General features: G+C 43.3%; 1 protein-coding gene across 1 annotated transcript in view; it reads right to left on the bottom strand.

Moving 5' to 3' along the window:
- TTC39C (tetratricopeptide repeat domain 39C) overlaps positions 1 to 22,230 on the bottom strand; it is a 151,906-nt gene that overhangs the window by 47,856 nt on the left and 81,820 nt on the right. Inside the window, exons 2-3 of the mRNA XM_082258676.1 lie at positions 15,876 to 15,924; positions 3,678 to 3,803 (exon numbers count right to left, since the gene is read on the bottom strand). Of these exons, the coding sequence (XP_082114802.1) occupies positions 3,678 to 3,803; positions 15,876 to 15,924 (175 nt within the window). The remainder of the gene's footprint in view (positions 1 to 3,677; positions 3,804 to 15,875; positions 15,925 to 22,230) is intronic.

The following is a 22,230-nucleotide window of genomic DNA, read 5'->3' as shown; positions in this document are numbered from 1 at the left end:
CAGCCAGGGGGGCTGTAAAAACAGGCAGCTGAGCTGCCCCTCGACTGCTCACTTAAGATTACATGCATCCGCACAGGATCTTACAAGTGTTGCAGCCACTGTAAAAAGAAAACCCTATGTCGCGCCCCATGTCACACTTGGCAGACAATAGCAATCCACTGGTTCATCTGCATACTAACAGTTATAGTTCGAAGGATCATCCAATTGCCTCTTGAGGTATCAGGAAGGAATTTTTCTCCTGCTGGAGAAAATTGGATCATGCTTTGTTGGGGGTTTTTTGCCTTCTTCTGGATCAACTGTGGGTATGGGATTGTGTATATAGGATTGTATTCTTTTGATTTTCCCTTTTTATTGGTTGACCTAGATGGACTTTTGTGTCTTTTTTCAACCAGACTAGCTATGTAACTATCTAACACTACCCTCTACACTGGTGCTTCTGTCCATGGGAAGCTTTATTGCTCCTCCAAAGATAGAGTTAGAGGGTGGGTGTAGCCATCCTAGAACGGGAAGTGTGTTAGTTACTGGATAACTAAATAAAAAAAAAAAAAGGCAGTGAGTGGTCCATCAGCAAGAATTTCTTAGTCATTGGGCCACTTGTTATAAGTGCACCCTCGGCCATCAATCTGGCTTATTCAAATTGTGCACAGGATAGAGGGAGGAGGTCGCATAACAAAAAGTTTATGCTGACAGGCTATACACGGCCTACACATATGGAGGGGAAAAGCAGCACCGGCATGGGGGGGTTGGTGGCAAAATTGTAGAAAAAAATGAACCCTTTAATTTTGTACAATGGCTTTGTTCACCTGTTTAAAAATAAAAGTTGGAATGAAGCTCTTATTCCACTTCCTATCACTTTTGAGACTCCTGGACATGAAGGGATACATTTATGGAATTCTTCAAAATAAAGTATTTTACACATTTTGACACGGCTTAAATACTAAATATATATGGAAGCTATCCATTTAGGTTAAATGTAACAGGTATCCATATGCATGAAGATAATTCTGCGTTAGTTGCAGCAATCCATATCAATCAGACTCCATATTGTCTTGGTCAGATTACTGCCAGGTGTATTCTCACTGGTTGCTATGGGTTAGTGTACTTAAAGTGGAACTAAACCCATTAATAAAGAGTAGGCCCCATTCACATTTCAAATTGCAGGAGCATGTGTTCCCACTTGCAACTACAGATCAAGCAGAGACTAAAGGCCCGTACACACGATAAGAAAATCTGTAGGGAAAATTCGTCCGACGACCGATCTGCCGATTTTCGGATTGTTAGTATGGTGCTTTGGACAGCCAACTCCGACTTTTCGGCTGACAAAATCCTGATGTGCAGGCTATATAATTTTTGTCGTCCGTAATACAACATCTGATTTTCGTCTCATTAGTACAGATTTCGACTGAAAAAATCTTAAGAGCAAGACTAGGCATGCTCAGAGACGAAAGAACACATACAAAGCAATCCAACACATGACATCACTTCTGAAGTAAAATTCTGTCCTGCGGGAAAATTCGTATGAAAATAACCTCTTCACTTTCCACATCAGACTAGCATGCCACAAAAAACTGCCGACAGATCGTTCGATAATCTGATCGTGTGTACGGGGCTTAAGATGGCAGCTCCCTTGGCTGTAAAGGATAGGAGGATTTAGTCCTGCTTTAAGAATAAAAATGATAATGAACAAAGGATAATTGTACATCAATAAGAGTAAGCAGGTCAGCTTACTAAGGACTTTCAACCTTGAAAATTCTGCTGCATACGCATAATGAATGGTTTTTTGCAACTATGAAAAATCTGTCTTTAAGTAGATGTTTTACCAATGAGTAGCATGTGAAGAACAAACAAACAAACAGTCTATTCACACTAGCAAAAATTCATCAATTTCTTGAACAGGAATTAGTCTAAAATAGCAATTTTTTTTTAGAATATTATCTATAAGAGATCTATTTTGTGTGCGCATTTTGTAAGTGTATGACTTTGAACAAAGGTCATTAATATGAAAAGTGATCGTTGAAAGTGGACAATTTTGGACAAAGTAGCAGGTTCACTTTATGGTGCAAAAGCAACAACCTGAAAAAGTATTTTGTTTATGATCTAATTGAAGTTACGTGCCCAAATTGTTTATTTTCCTGTAAATTGTCCTGTAAAGTGTTTAGCTAGTCTACACAAACAAGACAGACAGACTCTGTAGCCATTTAAACAAAGCCCAGGGTGTTAGCCCTGTTATTACTGAAAAAGGATGTCAGCTTGCTGAAAAGTTTCTTGCATTTGACACCTTTGAGGCTACCCAGTGCCTGGTCTCTTTCTGCAATCAGTGGTTCCTCCCATCAGCCCCTCCATCACTGTGCCCTGAAACAACTGCATAGCAGGGATCAGGCCATTCAACTCTCCTGGAAGTGCAAGATGCAGAATAATTTACAGCAAGCTTATCTCTTGTGAAGTGGCACAATTTATTTATTTATTTTTTTAAATAGCCATCATAGTGTCCATGTGTAAGTTGTAACCAAAATACAGCAGCTTAGCAACTATGTCATACCAGAGATCAACACAATGTTTCCCTCAACTTTGAGGAGCATTAAAATACCAAAAGGAGCATTAGGGCCCCTTTCACACAGGCTTTCCGATCAGGTCTACCTGTCAGTTTTTCAGGTGGACCTGATCATACACTCCATGCACCCCTATGGAGCAGCGGATGTCAGCAGTGACATGTTCGCTGACACCCGCCGCTATCCGATCCTGTTTGTAAAATCCAGACAAATGGAAATACTATTTTCCATCCGTCTGGAGAATTGGATAGAATCGGATGAAAACAGGCAGGCGGTCCCTTTTTCATCTGATCTCCCATAGAGGAGAGCGGGGATCTGACAGGTCTGTCTCTGCAAAGTAGGCGGAGACGGACCTGTCATGTGCCTGCTCAGTGGGGATCAGCAGGTCGATCCCCGCTGAGCAAAACGGAGCCTGCCAGGTGCAAAGCCCATGTGAAAGGACCCTACCTCCACCTAAAAGTGACAGTTCACAACAATAATAAATTACAAGTGTAGAACTTTTAGTTTCCCTTTTGTGGGCACATCAGCTCCAGAAAGGCGACAAAGTCCTGTTGCTGTGTGCACACCAGACAAGATTATATCACAGAATAATAATCTTTGGGTTTTGTGTGCACCCAGGGGAAGTATTTAACATTCTCTATGTCTTCCTATAATGCAGCACTTTAGTAGTCAACTGCCAGACCCAAGCGTTGTCACTGAACCTGGACAGCTTCTCTATTAGGGTCTACAGAGAAAAGACGAACCAGTTAAGTCAAGAGGACAGAAAATCTCTCTGACCTGACATAGATCACGCCTCCTAAGTCATCCATAGAGAGATCCAAATTCAGACAGATTGACACGAACTGGCCGAATATTGAATCATCTATGGGCAGGCTGGTTGTCTGTTTTTTTTGTTTGTTTTTTTTTTTTTGTACAATCACTGCCGCTGGTTATAGCTGGCAGCAGTGATCATTTTATTCTGGCAGCAGCAGGAGGGATTCCCCCATCAACGCTGACTGTGTTGATGGGAGAATCGAGCGATTTTCTTTCCTCCAACCAAGGGTAGTGGGTAAAAGGAAGGGCACTTAGCCCCATCATAGTTTAAACAACGGTTACCCTTTACAGTATATAAAAATGACAACTACTTACATTTTTCTTGATCTTGTTTTTGATAGTTTCTATCACACCTTCCTCACTTTCACACAATTTTTCTGTCATTTTCAAGTCATCACATGCCACTTGCATTTTTTCCTCCTCAAACGTCATCATTGCATTCTACAAAAAAAAAAAAAAATGAGAGAACAGGAAACATGAACATATAAAATATCTTATTCAAAGCCAGCTACATGTATCATTTTACACTTACACACAAATCCTAATTAAATACTGTATATAGTTGTATATAAAATACACTTTTTATCTTTTAAAAAGCAATTCACAGTGCTAAACCTTTTATCCAGTTTCTAAAATTTCTGCACTTGTAAATTTCAAAAGCCAATATAAAGGAATAGTAGTGGTAAAAAAAAAAAATAAAAAAAAATAAAAAAAAAAATAAAGTACTTTTTTTTGTATAATTCTCCTTTAAGGGGGTGTGGCAGGGGGTGTGTCCTATGCCTACATACTTTTGCTAATAGGTGTCCCTCATTCCCATCTCAAAAAGTTGGGAGGTGTGAGATTGTATGTATATTAGTTATTTATTCATTTTCAAAATTTTCAACATCACTGGTCCTTTTCCCGCCAGCAGTGGGTGAGTCTTAATGGTCAGTCATCAGTTGCTTTTTTGATTTTTAAAAGTCTTGGGCAATTGTATTTTTTTAATTTTATTTTAAATTGGAATTAGGCTTAAACTGTACCGAACACTCAAAGTCTCAGTTTACACTATTGCGACCCCTAAATTGCAATTTAGAGTGCGACTTGGATGCGACTTTGAGTGCAGTTTTGATCCAACTTTACACTCTGGATCAAAGTCGCATCAAAGTAGTGCAGGCACCTTTTCAAAGTTGCATAGATGGGAACGGGTGCCATTTAAATGAGCTGTGACTTGTCATGCGACTTTACGTGTCCAGACCAAATGCAATATTCCCCAAGCACACATTCAAGAGAACAGGCTGCTCAGTGATGCTGAGTGCTGTAATGGCCAATTATGTGTCCAAAGTCACATGACAAGTCGCACTAGTGGAAACGTAGAGTTAAGGGGATTCTACCTGCAAAATTAGATTCCAGACACAAACCTCTGCTGCAAAAATGTAGGGGTTTCCATTCTCCTTGTTGGATTTGTAAATTTTTTTTAGGTACATGTATAGCGCCATCAATTTACGCAGCACTTTACATATATATTGTACATTCACATCAGTCTCTACCCTTGTGGAGTTTACAATCTAAGGTCCCTAACTCACATTCATACATACTGTACACATACTGTACTAGGGCCAATTTAGATCAATTAACCTACCAGTATGTCTTTGGCGTGTGGGAGGAAACCCACACAGGCACAGGGAGAACATGCAAACTCCAGGCAGGTAGTGTCGTGATTGATTCGAACCAGCGACCTTTTTGCTATTAGGCAAAAGTGCTAACCACTGTGCCGCCCAGTAATTAGTAGAAGTAAGCAAGAGGAAGCAAGAGGAAGGGAAACACTTTAACCACTTGCCGACCGCCGCACGACTATCTACGTCGGCGGTCAGCCCCTCACAGGCAAACTAACGTAGGGCTACGTTGCTTGCTTGTGAGGGTCTAGGGAGCGAGCGCGCGCCGCCGGAGGCGCGCTCCCGCTCCCGCGCGGTCACGGACCCCCCCGCGCGTGTGACCAGCGGACCCGATGTCCGCCGGTCACTCGGCGATCGGCGGGGGAGAGGGAGAATGTCAGGCAGCTTGTGTAAACAAGCTGCCTGACATTCTCCTCGCTGTAAAGACACTGATCACATGGATCTACTATGTAGATCCGTTGATCAGTGTCCTTACAGCTGAAGCCACAGCCAATCACAGTAGAAAGCACGCCCCTAGGGACACACACAGCCCCTCCCTCCCAAATAAAGTTAACCCCTTCACTACCAGTGTATTTTTACAGTAACAGTGCATATATATAGCACTGATTACTGTAGAAATGTCACTGGTAACCCCAAAAGTGTCAAAAATGTCAGTCAAGGGTCCGATCTGTCCGCCGCAATGTCGCAGTACCGCAAAAAAAAAAAAAAAATCGCAGATCGCCGCCATTACGCGTTAAAAAAAAACAACAAAAATGACAAAAATCTTTCCCTTTGTTAGTAAACGCGATAACTTTTGCGCAAACCAATCAAAATACGCTTTTTGCGATTTTTTTTACCAAACATAGGTAGCATAAAACAAATTGGCCAAAAATGTTAAAAAATTTTGATTTTTACATTTTTTTGGGGGGAATTTCATATAAAAAAATGTGAAAAATATTGCTATTTTTGCAAAATTGACGCTCTTTTTTTGTTTATAGCGCGTGATCAAAAAAATCGCACAGGTGATCAAATACCACCAAAAGAAAGCTCTGTTTGTGGGAAAAAAAGGACGCCAAATTCGTTTAGGTACAGCGTCGCACGACCGCGCAATTGTCCGTTAAAGTCACGCAGTGCCGAATCGCAAAATACCCCCTGGTCGGAATGGGGGTAAAATCTTCCGGGGCTTAAGTGGTTAACAGAGTGGGCAGAAACAGATCTGGGAACCATGACAAGAAGATCTGACCTCCAGTTACCAAGAGATATAAAAAGCCTTCAGGTGACTCATGTCACCAGATGACACCAATAACTAAAATATCACTTTTAGATGGACTGCCCCTTTAACAAGTATTTTATGATGTTCTTCTCACTGCACTAATAAACTAGAAATCATATTGCTGCAAATGTATTCTGTGCTACAATCACAACACTCTGCGTTTTGCAAGGAAGCACAGTAAAACAGTAAGTAGAAGATGGTAGGTGGAAAACAGGCAAAGTGACATACTTGGAAACCCACAATAAATCAAAGGATGGCTCACTCCAAGCTATAAAATCCAGAGATCGCACAAATGTTGCAGCATGCAACTTCCTCTAAATCAGCCCTTCACTCACAAGCTGTGGTTGCTGTGCTTGGCCTTTAGGTAGGATGCAAAGTCCTGTATCTATGTTTAGACAGGGAAGTAAGCAGACCACACCAAGGTCAATGCTGCCGAGCTGTGCAGTCACAGCAGTTCAATATACTAGTCACCCAGAGGCAATATACTCGTCACCCAGAGGCAATATACTCGTCAACCAGAGGCAATATACTCGTCAACCAGAGGCAATATACTCGTCAACCAGAGGCAATATACTCGTCAACCAAAGGCAACACTCCTAGTTAAACACACAACACCATCCCGTCACTTCCCAAAAACAGCAAAACAGTATTTAAAGGTTCACTAGAACTATGTCAAAGGCTTTATAACGACATTTACAAATATGTATGCAAAATACCTGTCTGTACAGCAAGAATGTGACATTTACCATTTCTAAAACACTCTTTGTAGCCCACTGAGCCATGTTAGCTCCTAACCTAAAGCAGATCTTCACTGCATATGAGCACCACCAACTAAACACTATTTAAAGTGGCGTTTCACCCAAAAGGGGAATCTCCACCTGCCTGCCTCCCCCGCCCCCTTCCGCTGCCACATTTGACACAATTTAGGGGCGAGGAGGGAGTGGGTACCTCATTTTGCCGCGGTGAAGTCAGCTGGAAGTTTACCCCCCCCCCCCCCATGAGAGGGCTCATTCACAGAGCACAGCAGGCTTTGCACATGCACAGTACGGAACCGACTGTGAAGCCAGCTTGAAAAAGGAACGCTCACTGGTTTTCCATCGCAGTGCGCATGCTCCGAAACACATCGTCAGCAAGCCGGTAGATTCCAGACGGCAACGGTGCGGCTCACCCTGCGGTCCAAGCCTCGGTTTTATTCCACTAACGTCATTTCATTTCGGAACCGGATACAAAGTGAGGACAGTTGACCAGAAGCAGTGGCCCCATGCCGATCCCGGACACCGCATGATCCACATACCTACATTTACCAAGATGTAAGTTTTTAATGTACCTTATAAATGTCACAGTTCTTACTCTGAGGCGCCTGTTTTCCCTTTTGTTTTTCAAGCAAACCCTCCTGCCTGCATGCCTGAGCTAAGGGCAGATTGCTTCCAGGAAGTTAAAGGGGTTGTAAAGTCAGAAGGTTTTTATTATCTTACGGCATTCTATGCATTAGGATAAAAAGCCTTCTGTGTGCAGCCCCCCTCAGCCCCCCTAATACTTTTCTGAGCCCCCTCTCTATCCAGAGATGTCCATGACTGCCTTAGCCATCCGGGACTCTCTCTCCTGATTGGCTGAGACACAGCAGTGGCGCCATTGGCTCCCGCTGCTGTCAAACTCAGCTAATCAGGAGAGAGAGGGGGTGGGGCCGAATGGCAGCTCTGTGTCTGAATGGATACATGGAGCTGCAGCTCAGCTTGGGTGCCCCCATAGCAAGTTGCTTGCTGTGGGGGCACTCAACAGGAGGGAGAGACTAGGAACTCCAGTCAGGGACCAAAAAGAGGAGGATCAGGGCTGCCCTGTGCAAAACTGAGTGCATAGAGTAGGTAAGTATAAAAAAAAAAAAAAAAGAGACTTTACAATCACTCTATTGCTACATGAATCATCTGCCCTTACTGAAGATGGCCGCAGCTAGAAATGCTTACTTTTAAAGTGATTTCTCAGCAAAATAAAGCATTGACACATGGATATATGGGTGAGTTTGCTTTGATTAAAAATTACTTAAATATTTTTGGTTTGTGGTGCTCAGGTGCAGCACAATTCCACTTTAAAATTGCAGAGGGTAGTGCATAGAGCCTTAGTTGATCTAGGGGTGAAGGTCCGTTTTAAGTGCCGCCTGCCAACAGCAATCATAGAACACTGCCAAGCCATGTACTCTCCACCTCTCCCCTTTAGTTTGTACAGCAGCGGCCCACCCAAGCACCAGGGGCCACATTATGCACTGCAGCACTCTGCACAACAACAGTCCAACACCCTGCAGGACTCTGGGGGAGCCTGGGAAGGGGAGCCTCATGGTGCCCGAGTGCTCACTGCCTCATCGGACACAATACTGTGTGACCACTGCACTGTCACCACATTCTGCCATATGCCCGTCGCAGCCAAACATCTGCCTGTGGCCCAAGGCACTTTGGGCCATTGCTTTTTTAACCCGTTATTGGGCCACTTATTTACAGCTCCAAAATAAAAATTTTAAATACCAGCAACTATGTTAATTGCAAACATTTTGTTAATATGGAGGGTAAAGTTTATGGATATGGGTTGCCGAGGGGCGCACAAGTGAAAGCAATTAGGATACCACTGAGCCAAAGGAAAGTACATGGGGAATATTGCTTTATGTACTTAAAATGGATAGTCAACCCGAATGATCAGAGTTTAAAACTCATCCAGGAAGGCAAAAATATATAAAAAATACATTATAATAAAAGCTGAACAAAAACATGGACTCTTCACAGCAATGCCTCTGTGACTCGACCACTTGTGTGTGGTTGCATAGCATAGTCTCCATAAGGCCCCTTTTACACTTGTGTGACTTGTCCTGTGACTTGGGACTGCAAAGTCGCATGACAACTCTTACCCCATGATTTCCAATGAGTATCGTTCATATCTGTGCAACTTTAAGTCGCAGCGACTTCAAAGTAGACACTGCACTACTTGGGTCTCACTTTGATGCGACTTGAGGTCCATAGACCTCAAGATTACATAGGCATTGCTGCAAGTCACATCAAAGTCAAACGACTTTCAGGTCGCTCAAGCATAAAAGGGGCCCAAGACTCACAACAGAGTCAAGCTGAGAATCACAACTTCCGTAAACGGTACAGAAAACAACTTGCCATTATCCCCAGACACCATCCATAAGGCTACATTCACACCTGAGCGTAGCGGTTTCACGCGTTTTTTACCGCGTTTTACAGGCGTTTTTTGTGCAGGTGTTTTTAGATTGAATAGAGACCAATGGAAAACGCCTGTAATCTGCCCAAAAAGAAGCTCAAGTACTTTTTTGAGCGTTGGGCGTTTTGCGCACAGCGTCAAAACGCTCAGATGTGAACAGGGGCCATTGAAATGAATAGGATTTGTCTTGTTTGGCGTTTTGAGAGCTGATCCTAGAGCAGAAAAACTCCCCCAAAACGCCTACATGTGAACGGAGCCTAACAGTAGAGTACCAGGGCTGTTCTGGTAATACAGGTGAACAGCTAGAGTTGTCCAAGTGCCAAGGGCCATCCCACTCAAACTGGAGTACTCTGGTAGAAACTGGGGAAGTTCTCCCCACAGTAGCTGGGTCTCTTGAAAAAGTTCTGGCTTGGCTGTATACCCACAAGTTCTGACAGTGAAGGGCCTCTCATCTGGTTGCAAATCACTTGCCTGACTACCTCTGGCTCTTCAGGTATGGCCTCTCTCAGCTAGTGAGGGAGGAAAGCAGAGAAATGCATCTTCCTGGGCATGTTAAGGAACCATGGGAGTTGATGACAAAAGGAGTTAGTCTGTAACTGACCATGGTGTGCTCTCCTGCTTAGTGTTGTTAGTTTTTAATAGGAAAGCAGAGGGACGGGCAGAATTCTCAGGGATCTCACACAAAGGAAGCAATACAAAGAGAACAGGATACATTTTATACAAGTGCATAGTACAGCAGGCACATATCAGGATTATGAAATGTTGGGTAACCGTGAATCTGTAGTTACTACAAAAAAAATGAAAGCAACATGAAAGGTTGCAAAAAAGCACCAAAACATACATGCTTATACATAGTCTGTGCTCACTTCCTCACTGAGTTGCCACTGGAGCTCCCTAAAATTTCTGTAAAGTTCTATCTGTAGCAGGTTTTCCAGGCATTGGGCCTGATGTGGGTCTGCCATGGTTACCGGTGACACCTTCAGCCTATTTAAGCTGAATACCCAAGTGTGAGATTGGAGACAATGACCATTCCGACATCTTTTTTTTTTTTTGTTTATTTGATAATGGGGATGGAGGAGAAAGGAATGAGTGGGATACTCCTCTGGCTCAACTAGATACAACTTGGGACACTCTGGAGAAAAAATGCCTTCCAGCGCTGTCTTGACGCCAGCTGGATGCCGACCAACGCTTGCTGGTGCTTTAAAAGTACTGACTTGTTGAACTGTACTTGGACTTGACTTTTGACACTCTGGTTTGCTTAAAAGGTCCTGGACTGTACTGAGAACTGACTCAAAAGTCCTGGATACAGCTCCTTTCTGACTGAGGTAGCTCCTTGTAACTGCTTGTGCTGCTGCAACTCCTAACACTGTACACTACACGCTGTACACTTTAACACTTCAGGGCCCAACCGCTGGTGCCCCCTCTGCACTTTAGGGTCCTCTCACTAGGCACCCCCTCTGCACTTCAGGGTCCTCTCACTAGGCACCCACTCTGAACTTCAGGGTCCTCTCACTAGGCACCCTCTTTGCACTTCAGGGTCAATACTGGCACCCCTTTACTGCTAGCTAGCTCCTAGATCCCTTGGACCTTCACCGGAGTGGTCCCCTCTCAGCTAGGCAGACCCCCAGGGGCAGTTTGCAGTACTCACGAACTGGGAATGCTTTCTGAAACTGGACCCCCTCTGCTCCGCTGGTCCTCGGCACCCCGGATCCTCTCTGCAGCTCAGCTCAGCTCTTAACTCTGTCCCCTCAGGCAAGCCGCCCGAGCCTTCTGACAGGAGAGACAGCCGTCCTCTCCCTCCTGGGACTCTGTGTCATGCACTCCCCTCAAACCTATATCCACTCCCAGAATCCTGTGCGGCAGAATCTGCCTTTCTGGGGTAGGTACAGGCCTGAGTGTGCCATTGATTGGGTTTCCTCCACTGCCAATGAGAGCCCTCTCATAGAGCACAGTGGGGAGACTCCCCAGTCTCAACAGCCACACCTGGAAAACATGACAGCCCAGCTGAAAATCATGGCCCTGCTGTTAGGCAGCCAAGGCCCACTATACTTTACCTAGCACCTACCTTGTAGGGTGCTACATCTCTAACTTAAAACTTGCCAAGGCTAAGCAAGCTCCTCCATCCTGCCCATGTAACGGCATTCAGAATTGGCGATTGGTTTGTCAGGAATGCAGTGCTGGATTTTGGAGGGTGCGGTAAGGAGTATCTCTAGGTGTACCATACTACCATACACACAAATAAATGGGATTTTGAATGGTTGAAGCAGCACATGGCGCACTTTATTGCACCCAATTAAAACCTGAAGTGCTAGTTTTTATTTCAGCAAGCATATTGCCATGTCTGCAGTTCCAGACTTATTCATTGGAAGTCATCAGAAGTGTGCTGTGTCTTTACATTATGCATCTGTCACAGACAATTTAGACTTCTCTACGGTTATGTACATTTGACAGTCATAACTGATAAAAGCTGAGCCCTGAGCAGACATATCTAGGACTCATGAACAGAAAGCAACTCACAGACAGTCTGCGCCACACAAAGCTGGACAGAATATACATGAAAATAAAATAGACAAGTCCTCTGATAGAATTAAAAAGCAAGACTGGCATTTGTCGGTTAAACTCCTCTGACCAGCATTTATATCTAAAATGCCTACACCCCATTATATATATAGTATATAGGAGTTTCATCATTATATTGGTCAATTGCTTTTTGGGGTTTGAGGATTCAGGGTATTTTTATTTCTTTATTCATGGTCATAGGTCTTTTTTAACCTTGTTATGTTACTAAGCAGACGAGCGACAACTCCATTCAAATGATACAATTAATGTTTTCAATGATTTTTAAAAGTAGGGAGACCACAAACAGGTTTTAAGGGCGTTGGACATCTCTACAATTTAGGCCATCTGTTATTAGAATGAAAGGAAAAGGGAAGGCTGAATAGCCCTCTTTTCCTCATGGGAGAGTGGCGGGAAAGATTTTAGTTATAGACTAGTCATTATTTCCCTCCTTTTTTCCTCAGGGAAAAAGGGGAGGGAAGAATGGTTGTATCCTGAGGAAAACAGCTGTAGTGGGTTGGTCTTTTAGCTCTGCAGGGGTCAGTGCACCTATAGGAAGAGAGCAGCTAAGGAAGTTTCTAGAGCTTCTGGGGACCCTATATAAGGAAGGGATCGCCTCAGAGGGGCTAATTCGCCTCAGAAGACTCGACCAGTGCAGTTCCCCACCCCCCACCCCTTCCCTTGTCGCGGCTGTTTTTATGTGGTAGGTCACCGTTGCGTTTAGCAAAGGGGGGCGGTTTTTACATATATGTGAAAGTGATGATTTTAACTGAGTTATTTATTATGCAGGCTGAGCTGTGGTGGCTGGGTTGTCACAAGTGTTGTATGTTTATCATCTATATTTATTAAAGTTTTAAAACCAATAATAAATGGCCGCGGCCAATTATTTTCCACAAGTACAGTTGTCTGCCTTTTTAATCTTAGATAAGTAATTAGGATAAGAAATCCTGCCTACTGTCCCATAAAAAGGGAGGTAAATGATAGTGGATTAACGCAGACCTACAATGTAATCACAACTCCCTTCCTCCACACCCTTCTTCATAGTCTTCGGCCTTAAAATGAATTTGGGTATGTGATTTCGGCTGAAGAGACCTAATTTAGGTGGCCCATCCTCCCCTCCAGTAGGGGTCAAGCAGTGGTGGGCCATCAGGGCCATCAAGGCCTTCTCTGTTGGCCCATTTACATTTTAATATATTTTCTCCTATGTATGTGTTATTCCCAAAAGTCTTTTCTCTTGTTTCCAGTAGTGTTAGAACTTTTATACAATCATATTTCATGATAGCCATCATGTGTTGCCAGGGTCAAAGAAATCTGCCTTGATGCTTTCAGAAATCAACAATGTATGCGCCTGTAGCTTACAGTAAATGGCAATGAAATTATTTATGTAGGATTATACTTTAGGCCCAGTATATGCAGTTTCAGCATCTCATCTAAAAATAAATGTCCTGCTTCTTAATTATGCCATAGTTTTCCTTTTAAAGGCATGTTACTATCAGACAAGGAGGTCAAATGTCTTTCTGGTTCAAAAAATGAACCAGAAGTTTATTCTTAAACAAACTGCTGCTTTACGTGTTTCTCCTAAGTTCAATGGAGTCCACATTTTCCTGTTTGATTATGAATATACATGACACAGCAACTATAATGGGCAGAGGGGAGCTAAGGGAAGTCAGCAAACAAGTATTGCACAGTGCTTTAACATGAGACGGTCCTAGTGAAATGAAATCCCAGTAATGTATAATAGCTACAAATGTGAAATACATGAAACGGGATCTTTCCACATGAGTTGATTGAAGAGGGTCCACTGCACACAGTTCAAAAAAAGGCACATCTTTCCCAATGCCAATGCTGAACAAAGATATAACTATGCGTATGTCTACAGCCTACAGATCCTCCTATTTTACTTATTTATGGGCGACAGGTGACTTCAGATGCCAATGAGTGTCTGACAACTGCGGTCGTTTTTGGCTCTTGGAAACACATGATGAATTGGATTCTATCTGTCACACAACCTTGCCATTTAAAATCACAATACAGTTTTTTTTGTTGTGCTAAAGGATAACCAGAGGTCCCTCAAAAACCTTTTGGGAAAATAATCTTCTGATTCGTACAGTGCTGGATGGGCTGGGTACTCCACTCTCCAGACCACTCCAAGGTAAACTTCTCACACAGGGAAGTTGAACACCCATATACAACACTAGGAAGTGGTAACTGGAATAAATACCTATTTCAATGGCAGCATTATTTATATCTCTAATATCTATGACGAACTTCTTGATTTTAAAATCAAATATTGCAGAGTATAAATCAATGCAGAAGAGGAAATATACAATGAAGGCAAGAGAGCAGGGCCAGATCTCTGATACAAAAAAGATAAAACGTATTTACTGACAGGTAATTAATTATACCATGTATAGGTGGGTGGACTAAACAAGATAGAGAAAGAATGTCAAACATAGATACGTAAAGTCTATCAACCACTTCCCGTATGTCGCTGGACTTCAGGTGGTTATACCAGGATAATGCCTGCAGCTACAGTATATATATATTTTTAGAGCTGGCAGCCAGCTCTCTTGTATTAGCAACCGGTGTGGCTAACTAACTGCTTGATTGTTATTACAAGCAGCGGGAGGTTACATCCCCTCCTGTGGCTTGCTCGGGCTTTCCCATCCCACCGGGAGATCCAAGCGACCAGCCGGCGTGTCTGCCAAGGGATCAGCTTTGATCGACAGTTCGCAATAGTAATCTAGAAGTGATGACATGGCAATGGCGGGGTGCTGTCCCCCTGTCAGAACACAAAATAGAACATCAGGGGAGATTGCTGTACTAACATTGGATTATTGGATAGCTATGTAAATCCAGGAACTAACACCTTTTTCACACCTCCCATCCTGCTTTAGGCTCTCCCATCCCACCAGTAAATCCAAGCGACCAGCCGGCGCGTCCGCCAAGGGATCGGCTTTGATTGGCTTTTTGCGATAGTAACCCAGAAGTGATGAAATGACATCACTTCCGGTTAACTCGGAAACAATCGGCAGCATTTTTTTTAAGGATCTAAAGCATTCAAATACATTGATTTTGGTTTTTTGAATACTTTTAAGTGCAGAAGAGGGATCTGGGTTCTTATAAACCCCAGATCTCTTCATAAAGAGTACCTGTCAAGTACCTATTGCTGTCACAAGGATGTTTACATTCCTTGTGACAGAAAAAAAGTGATAAAAAAAAAAAACTAAGCAACAGTGCAAAAATTAAAAAAAATAAAATAAAATTGATACTTTAAAAAAAAAAAAAAAAATGAAATTGTCTCCGTCCGCCTGTGCTCAAAGGCAAACGTGTGCATCTGTCCCGCATGCATGCAAACAGCGATAATCGCACACATGTGAAGTACCACAGCGAACATCAGATCATGTGCAGTAATTCTAGCACCAGACCTCCTCTGTAAATCTAAAGTGGTAACCTGTTAAAAATGTGCATAATTTGTCACGTTGCATGGGCGTGTGCGCAATTTTAAAGCGAGACATGTTGGTATCTATTTATTTGGTGTAACAACATCTTTTATATTTTACAAACAAATTGGGTAATGTATTGTGTTTTTTTTTTTTAAAAAAAGTTTATTTTTCCCAAAAACTGCATTTAAAAAAACCGTATGACATAAAAATTGCAAAACCCACCTATTCTTTAGGGCCTCTACATTAAAAAAATATACATAATGTTTGGGATTCTAAGTAATTTTTTAGCAAAAAATACTAATTGTTACATGTGAACAAAAAGTGCAATAAAAGTCTCGGACTGGAGGTGTTTAAACACATGCACTACATACATAACGAGGCAGATTTAATTTTCAGCACTTACCAGAAAGCTTACAAAACTAGCGCCAAAGCTCATCAATGGGCTGTGATTCCTGCAAAACACAAACACATTGCTGGGGTTAATACATACGGTATATCTGTGAGACATATGAAAACATATACAAATTGCTGGGATTGGTTAAAGTAAAAAAAAAATAAACAATAATAAAAAAAAAAATATATATATTATATATATATATATATATATATATATGTATGTATGTATGTATGTATGTATGCATGTACGTATATATATAAGATGAAGACCTATACATATATTTTTTGCTGGCATAGATACGCATACAGAGAAAAGTGTAAAATTACAAATGTGCACCAAAAATAAAAATAAATTAGAGTTAATTTAATAAATAAATAACTGCAATGGCAAACTATTGGTTATCATCTTTAAAGTCACTTACTGATAAACAATTTCACCCTGGCAGCTTCTCCTCCACCAGTGCATGCCAATCTGCCACACTGCACCAACCCCCACCCCAGCCACTTGCTTACTTCATCACAGTTGCAACCCTATCCAGTGTCCAGTGTTTACATCCTCAAAGTCCGACCTACTGTACATGGATCAAAATTTGACCTGTTTAGCAGAGACCAGCCAAATTTTGATACATGAATGGGCAAGCTGGTTTTACATAAATCAGGCAGTTAATTGATTTGCGTACAAACCAGGCTGTCACGTTTTTTCCCAAATGATCAATGTGTGGATGGGGGAAATCATATTTTTTTGTTCAACCCTCTGGTTGGACGAAAAAAAAAAAAAAAATAAGATCACAAAAGAAATTCCCTCCAGTGTTTGGCTGCCCACAGAGTCCCTATAGCCTTATGTGGCTGTACATAGATCTCTGGTTTTGGTATACAGCCTCATTCAAAGTCTACTGGGTAGATGCCGCCATTGTTGGAAAGAAAGGAGAAAGAAAAAACTGGAGCAGGACTCCATCCTAGTCCAGAGGAAAGAAGAAAACACTTGGCAGCGAGGTGGGCAATGTGTGGATGTGGGAAATCGTATTATTTTTTTGTTCAAAAATCTGGTTGGACGAAAAAAAAAAAAAAAAAAAAAAGAAGAAGAAGATCACAAAGTAATTCCCTCCAGTGTTTGGCTGCCCATAGAGTCCCTATAGCCTTATGTGGCTGTACATAGATCTCTGGTTTTGGTATACAGCCTCATTCAAGTCTACTGGGTAGATGCCGCCATTGCTGGAAAGAAAGGAGAAAGAAAACACTGGAGCAGGACTCCATCCTGGTCCAGAGGAAAGAAGAAAACCTTTGGCAGCGAGGTGGGCAATTCACTAAAGCCCGGTACACACAGGCCAAATGTCGGGTGATATCGGCTGGTTCAATAAAAAAAACGTCCGATATTCGGCCCATGTGTATGGCAGCCAGCCCTACATAAGCTGGCTTCAGTAGAATGAGCATGCTGGAAAACCAGAATATGGCCAGCGCTCTCAGCAAATGGCGGAGGGCCGTCCCCCTGTCAGATCACAATAGAACAGCAAGGGAGATCGCTGTACTAACAACGGATTTTTAGCACAGTGGCTCCGACTGGAGCAGTCAGGTTTTTTTATTCAACCCGCTGGGTTGAAAAAAAAAAAAAAATTGAATGGTGTGTACTAGGCTTAAGAGGTGCACACAGTTTTATCATCTCTAATTTTACACCAATTTGGCCATTTAGCCATGTAAATCCAGGAACTTAACTCTGTGTCACACCTCCCATCCTGCTCTAGGACAATCAAAATTGTAAATTCAATGCTGATTGACTTAAGGGGTACTAATGTGTAAATATACTGGGGTATCACCCTGAACATAAGAACTAAGTGGCTTAGTAAACTTTAAAATTTTTTGAACATTACAGAACAAGCCCAGAAGAGATAGGGAAAGAGAGGGTGACAGCACTGCACCTTGTCAGTGTCAGAATGTCACCCATGGTTCTTTTCTTACTTTTGTAGGTTAAGGGGCTCCAGTATGTCTGTTCTAAATGGAGAAAACTTGATTTGCAGGTTCTGGAGCCCAGAGGCTTTGAGACTTGGGAGGGATGAGACCTCGAACGCTAGGTCCTCATTTTACTGAAAACCAATATCATGGTTGTGCAGGTGTGCATAGCTCTTTTAGTCAAGGGGTTGTCTATGGTTTGGGCTCTTTTCCAGGAGGCAAACTGAGTGTCTCCAAGTGTCTATTCTGGCTTTAAGGAGAGAAGATCTGACCAGAACATCACCTGAGAGAGGTACTAAGTGACCGTATGTAATTAGATAGGAGCCTGTACAGACCCAAGTAAGGCAGTTTATTTGTCACAAGGCTGAATGAGATAACGTGGTGAGTCTGTGTGGAGACGATCTTAGGGACTGCACAGTCTGGATAGCCAAAAGACTGGAAAATTTTTACTTACTGGCTGGAATGAAGAGAAGTTGTTGGGAGTCCTGCCCCCTACCCCAAAAATAAATATATAAGCCTTATGATCTCTTTCCCGATAATAACAACGGTAACAAGTAGCAGTAGTGACCAGGTTGGTAAAACACCAGCAATGGTAAAGCCTAGTCGGGATCGACCGATTATCAGTGGGGCCGATATTCACTTTTTTAAAGCATGGGTATCAACCACAAACTTGCCGATATAGCCGATATTGCTATAAGTGGTTGTACCGGAGTGATGCCTGCAGCTACAGACATCAACCCGGTACCGTTTTTTAGAGCCGACGGTCGGCTTTCTTGTAATAGCAACCGATGCAGCTAAGCAGCCGCTCGACTATTACAAGCAGCGGGAAGGGACTGGGAGGCCCGAGCGACCACCAGGTATGTCTGCCAGCTGGCCGAAGACCCGAACAAAGCCAGAATCAGCTTTGACTGGGTATCCAATGTAGTAACCCCGAAGCGATGTCATGACATCACTTCCGGTTACTGAAGCCTTAAAAGGTGCCAGATTAAAAAAAAAAAAAAATAAAAAAAAGACAGTATTAAAGACAGCCAAACTTTGCCTTTTGAATGCTTTTAGGTGCAGAGGAGGGGTTCGGGGGTCTTTTAGATCCCAGATCCCTCCATAAAGAGTACCTCTCACTGCCTATTATGGTCACAAGGGATGTTTACATTCCTTGTGACAGCAATATAAGTGATCAAAAAAAAAAAAAATTAAAAGGACAGTGTAAAAAAAAAAAAAAAACGTTAAATGTGCAGAATATCGTCACCTAACATCGGCTATCGGCCTGAAGGGTGGCCGGAAAATCAGTATTGGCCCTGAAAAAACTATATCGGTCGGTCCCTAAAGCATAGTACACATGGACCGAATGTCGGACGACATCAGCCGGTTTAAAAAAAAAAAAAACGTTTGACATTTGGCCCGTGTGTATGGCAACCAATGGCTGAGAGCAAAGACCGGAGTGTTCTGGGGGGTGGGTGTCCCCCAGTCAGAACACAATAGCTCAGCAGGGGAGATGTCTGTACTAACATAGGATTGTTAGTACAATGGCTCCAATGTTCAGTCCGCTGGGTTGAACGAAAAAAAAAAAAAAAAAAAGTGTACTAGGCTTAAGCTGCCTTCTTATTGCCCTCTTCTACTCAGTTGTACAGCAAAGTACATCCAGAAAACCAATACATAAAGTGAGGAAAATGATTTAATCTTCTGCAGATTTTTTTTTTTTTTAAATCAGAATTTTTTTTTGTTATATTGAACAAAATGTCATAAGTACAGACAAGCAAAGTACAGATGAAAAAAAGGGGGGGTTTTGGGACTTTAAATGAGGCGTGTGATTGAAAATGACCATCAAAAATTATAGACAAGAGTATATGTGCATACACATCCAAACAAAAAACATGAAATGGTACACATGTAATCTGATTTATTTGTATGCACAGTTGTAGCATCATAAAGACAGTAATGCCATGCAGTGGATCCCAATAAACATAGCATATCGAACAGGGTATACAAGTACATGTCATAATAAGTATAAAATAAATTGTAAATGTTATATTCTCCGTGTTGTGAGAGACACAGGACTCTGATCTGGAACAACGGTTGTTTATTCAGGACTCTCTGTACAGCATTACAGGACAGCTCTGCATATCAATACATCTCTACACGTGTCTCCAAGATGGCCACTCTGCCCCTTGACCCTTGTCAATCCTCCTGGGTGGAGCCAGCCTTAAAGTGACAGTACATGTGAAACCCTTCAGGTATAACACCTTCCATCCATCCCTAAAAAAAACAACAAAAAAAAAAAAAAAAAACACACACAACAAAACGAGAACAGGCATAAAACAGTAACTAATAATTGTCCAATACAGTCCTCAAACTCAGGAGATTTACATGGCTTCTTCCGCGTCCGGATGTGAGAACAACTTCCAGGGACGCTACGGGGAGAACATGGCAGCGGATCACTTTCGGTGGGCCCGTCGAAAGTCTCGTAACCGCTCTTGCATTTGAAACCGGTCAGGAGGGCGACAGTGTCGTTGAGGACGGACACCCAGGGCCTCGGGGCCGGAGGAAGCAGGGCTGGCCAGAATGGACACCGGCGGGGCCAAGAGGGGATCCCCTATCTCAGAGGATGAACAGACCTCTGGACCAGGGCTGGAGGGCTCTGTTGGAGCGGAGTTCAAAAGTTCAGAGTCTCCCCAAGCATCAGTCTCAATGCCTCCTGATCCGGTAGGAGCAGATCCTTGAGACACTGGAGGTGCAGCCGATGTCAGGGAGTCGGGCAGCTGAGAACGAGGACGCAATTGGTCCGCATGCCTTCTGCAAATGGAACCATCTTCCAGGCAGACCCGATACATTTTGGGTCCCAAAGTCTCTGCGACTATAGCAGGAAGCCAACGAGTGTTGGAAGCGCCATAAGATCGAGCCCATACCTTTTGCTGGGCTGTAAACCGGGGAATCTCGTCGTGTTCGACCCTCTTGTCTTGGGACTGCCGTACATGTTCCTGGACCGTTTGAGGGCGGAGCATATCCAAAACAGTCCATGGCTGCCGACCCAAAAGTAGTTCAGCTGGAGTTTTCCCAGTAGTTGCATGTGGTGTGGTTCTGTAAGCAGAAAGGAAGGAGTCCAGCTGTTGGGGTGACAGGGACTGTTGTTTACTTGTAGCCACAGTAGCTTTGAAATAGCGTTTGAAGGTCTGTACAAACCTTTCTGCTTGACGATTTGTAGCCGGGTGGTAAGGTGCGGTCAACTTGTGTTTGATGTTGTGGGCAGTCAGGAAACTCTGAAACTCCTGGCTTGTGAATTGTGCACCGTTGTCTGTGACAATTTCTCTGGGGTATCCAAACGTAGCAGCGAGATGTAACAGTATGGAAATCGTCGCCTTAGTCGTTGGCTGGGTAACAGGAATGACCTCAGGCCACTTTGAATTGGCATCAATAATGATCAAAAAGGTGTGTCCTCTGATCGGGCCTGCAAAGTCCAAGTGTAGGCGAAACCAGGGGACCGTGGGCCAAGTCCAGGGCTGGACGCACCCTCGAGGAGGGTCTCTTGCAGTTTGTGCACATCCAGCACACGCATTCACATATGTCGTGATATCGGAGTCGAGGTTCAGCCACCACACATAGCCTCGGGCCTTTTGTTTCATACGTGTGCCCCCGGGATGACCAGTATGTAGCAAGTCCAGAATGTGTCTCCGGAGGGTCTGTGGAACGATCACTCGGTCTCCCCATAAAACACAGTTGCCAGCCACAGTTAATTCCAGACGCCTACGGAAGTAAGGTTCATAATCCTGTGTGACAGTTGCAGGCCAACCGTACCGTACCCAGGAGAGTATTGTCTGAAGGAAGGTATCCTTGGCTGTATGGGCTGCTACTTCCCCAGAAGACAGAAAGGACAGGCTAGTGTAACGACAACTCTTGACAGGTGGAGAAGAGTCTGTTAATGTCCTTGTCAGCCGGGACATGGCGTCCGCATTAGCATTGGCATCATGGCTGCGATACTGGATTTTGTAGCTATATGCTCCCAAGAATAGGGCATAGCGTTGAAGACGGGCCACAGTCGTCTGGGAGATGCCTTTGTCAGGGCTAAAGATCTGAAGGAGTGGTTTATGATCAGTCAGTATGGTGAATTCCCTACCATACAGGTAAAGATGAAACTTCTTAATTGCCCATATGAGCGCCAGAGCCTCTTTGTCAATGTGAGAGTAATTGCTTTCTGCTTTTGTCAAGGACCTGGAGGCGAATGCCACTGGTTTCTCTGACCCATCTGGTAAAACGTGAGATAGTACAGCCCCTAGACCATAGGGTGAGGCATCACAAGCCAAGGTGAGAGGCCTTTGGAGGTCATAGTGCACGAGCATGCGTGACGCCAACAGCTTTCGCTTAGAAACTTCAAAAGCACGTTGGCATGCAGCCGACCAGTTCCATCTGGAGTGTTTCTCCAAAAG

Source organism: Pelophylax lessonae (genome assembly GCF_965119305.1).
Source record: "Pelophylax lessonae genome assembly, chromosome: 5".
Taxonomy (NCBI): Eukaryota; Metazoa; Chordata; class Amphibia; order Anura; family Ranidae; genus Pelophylax; species Pelophylax lessonae.
The sequence above is the reverse complement of the archived record's forward strand: the minus strand, read 5'-3'. Positions and strand labels throughout refer to the sequence as shown.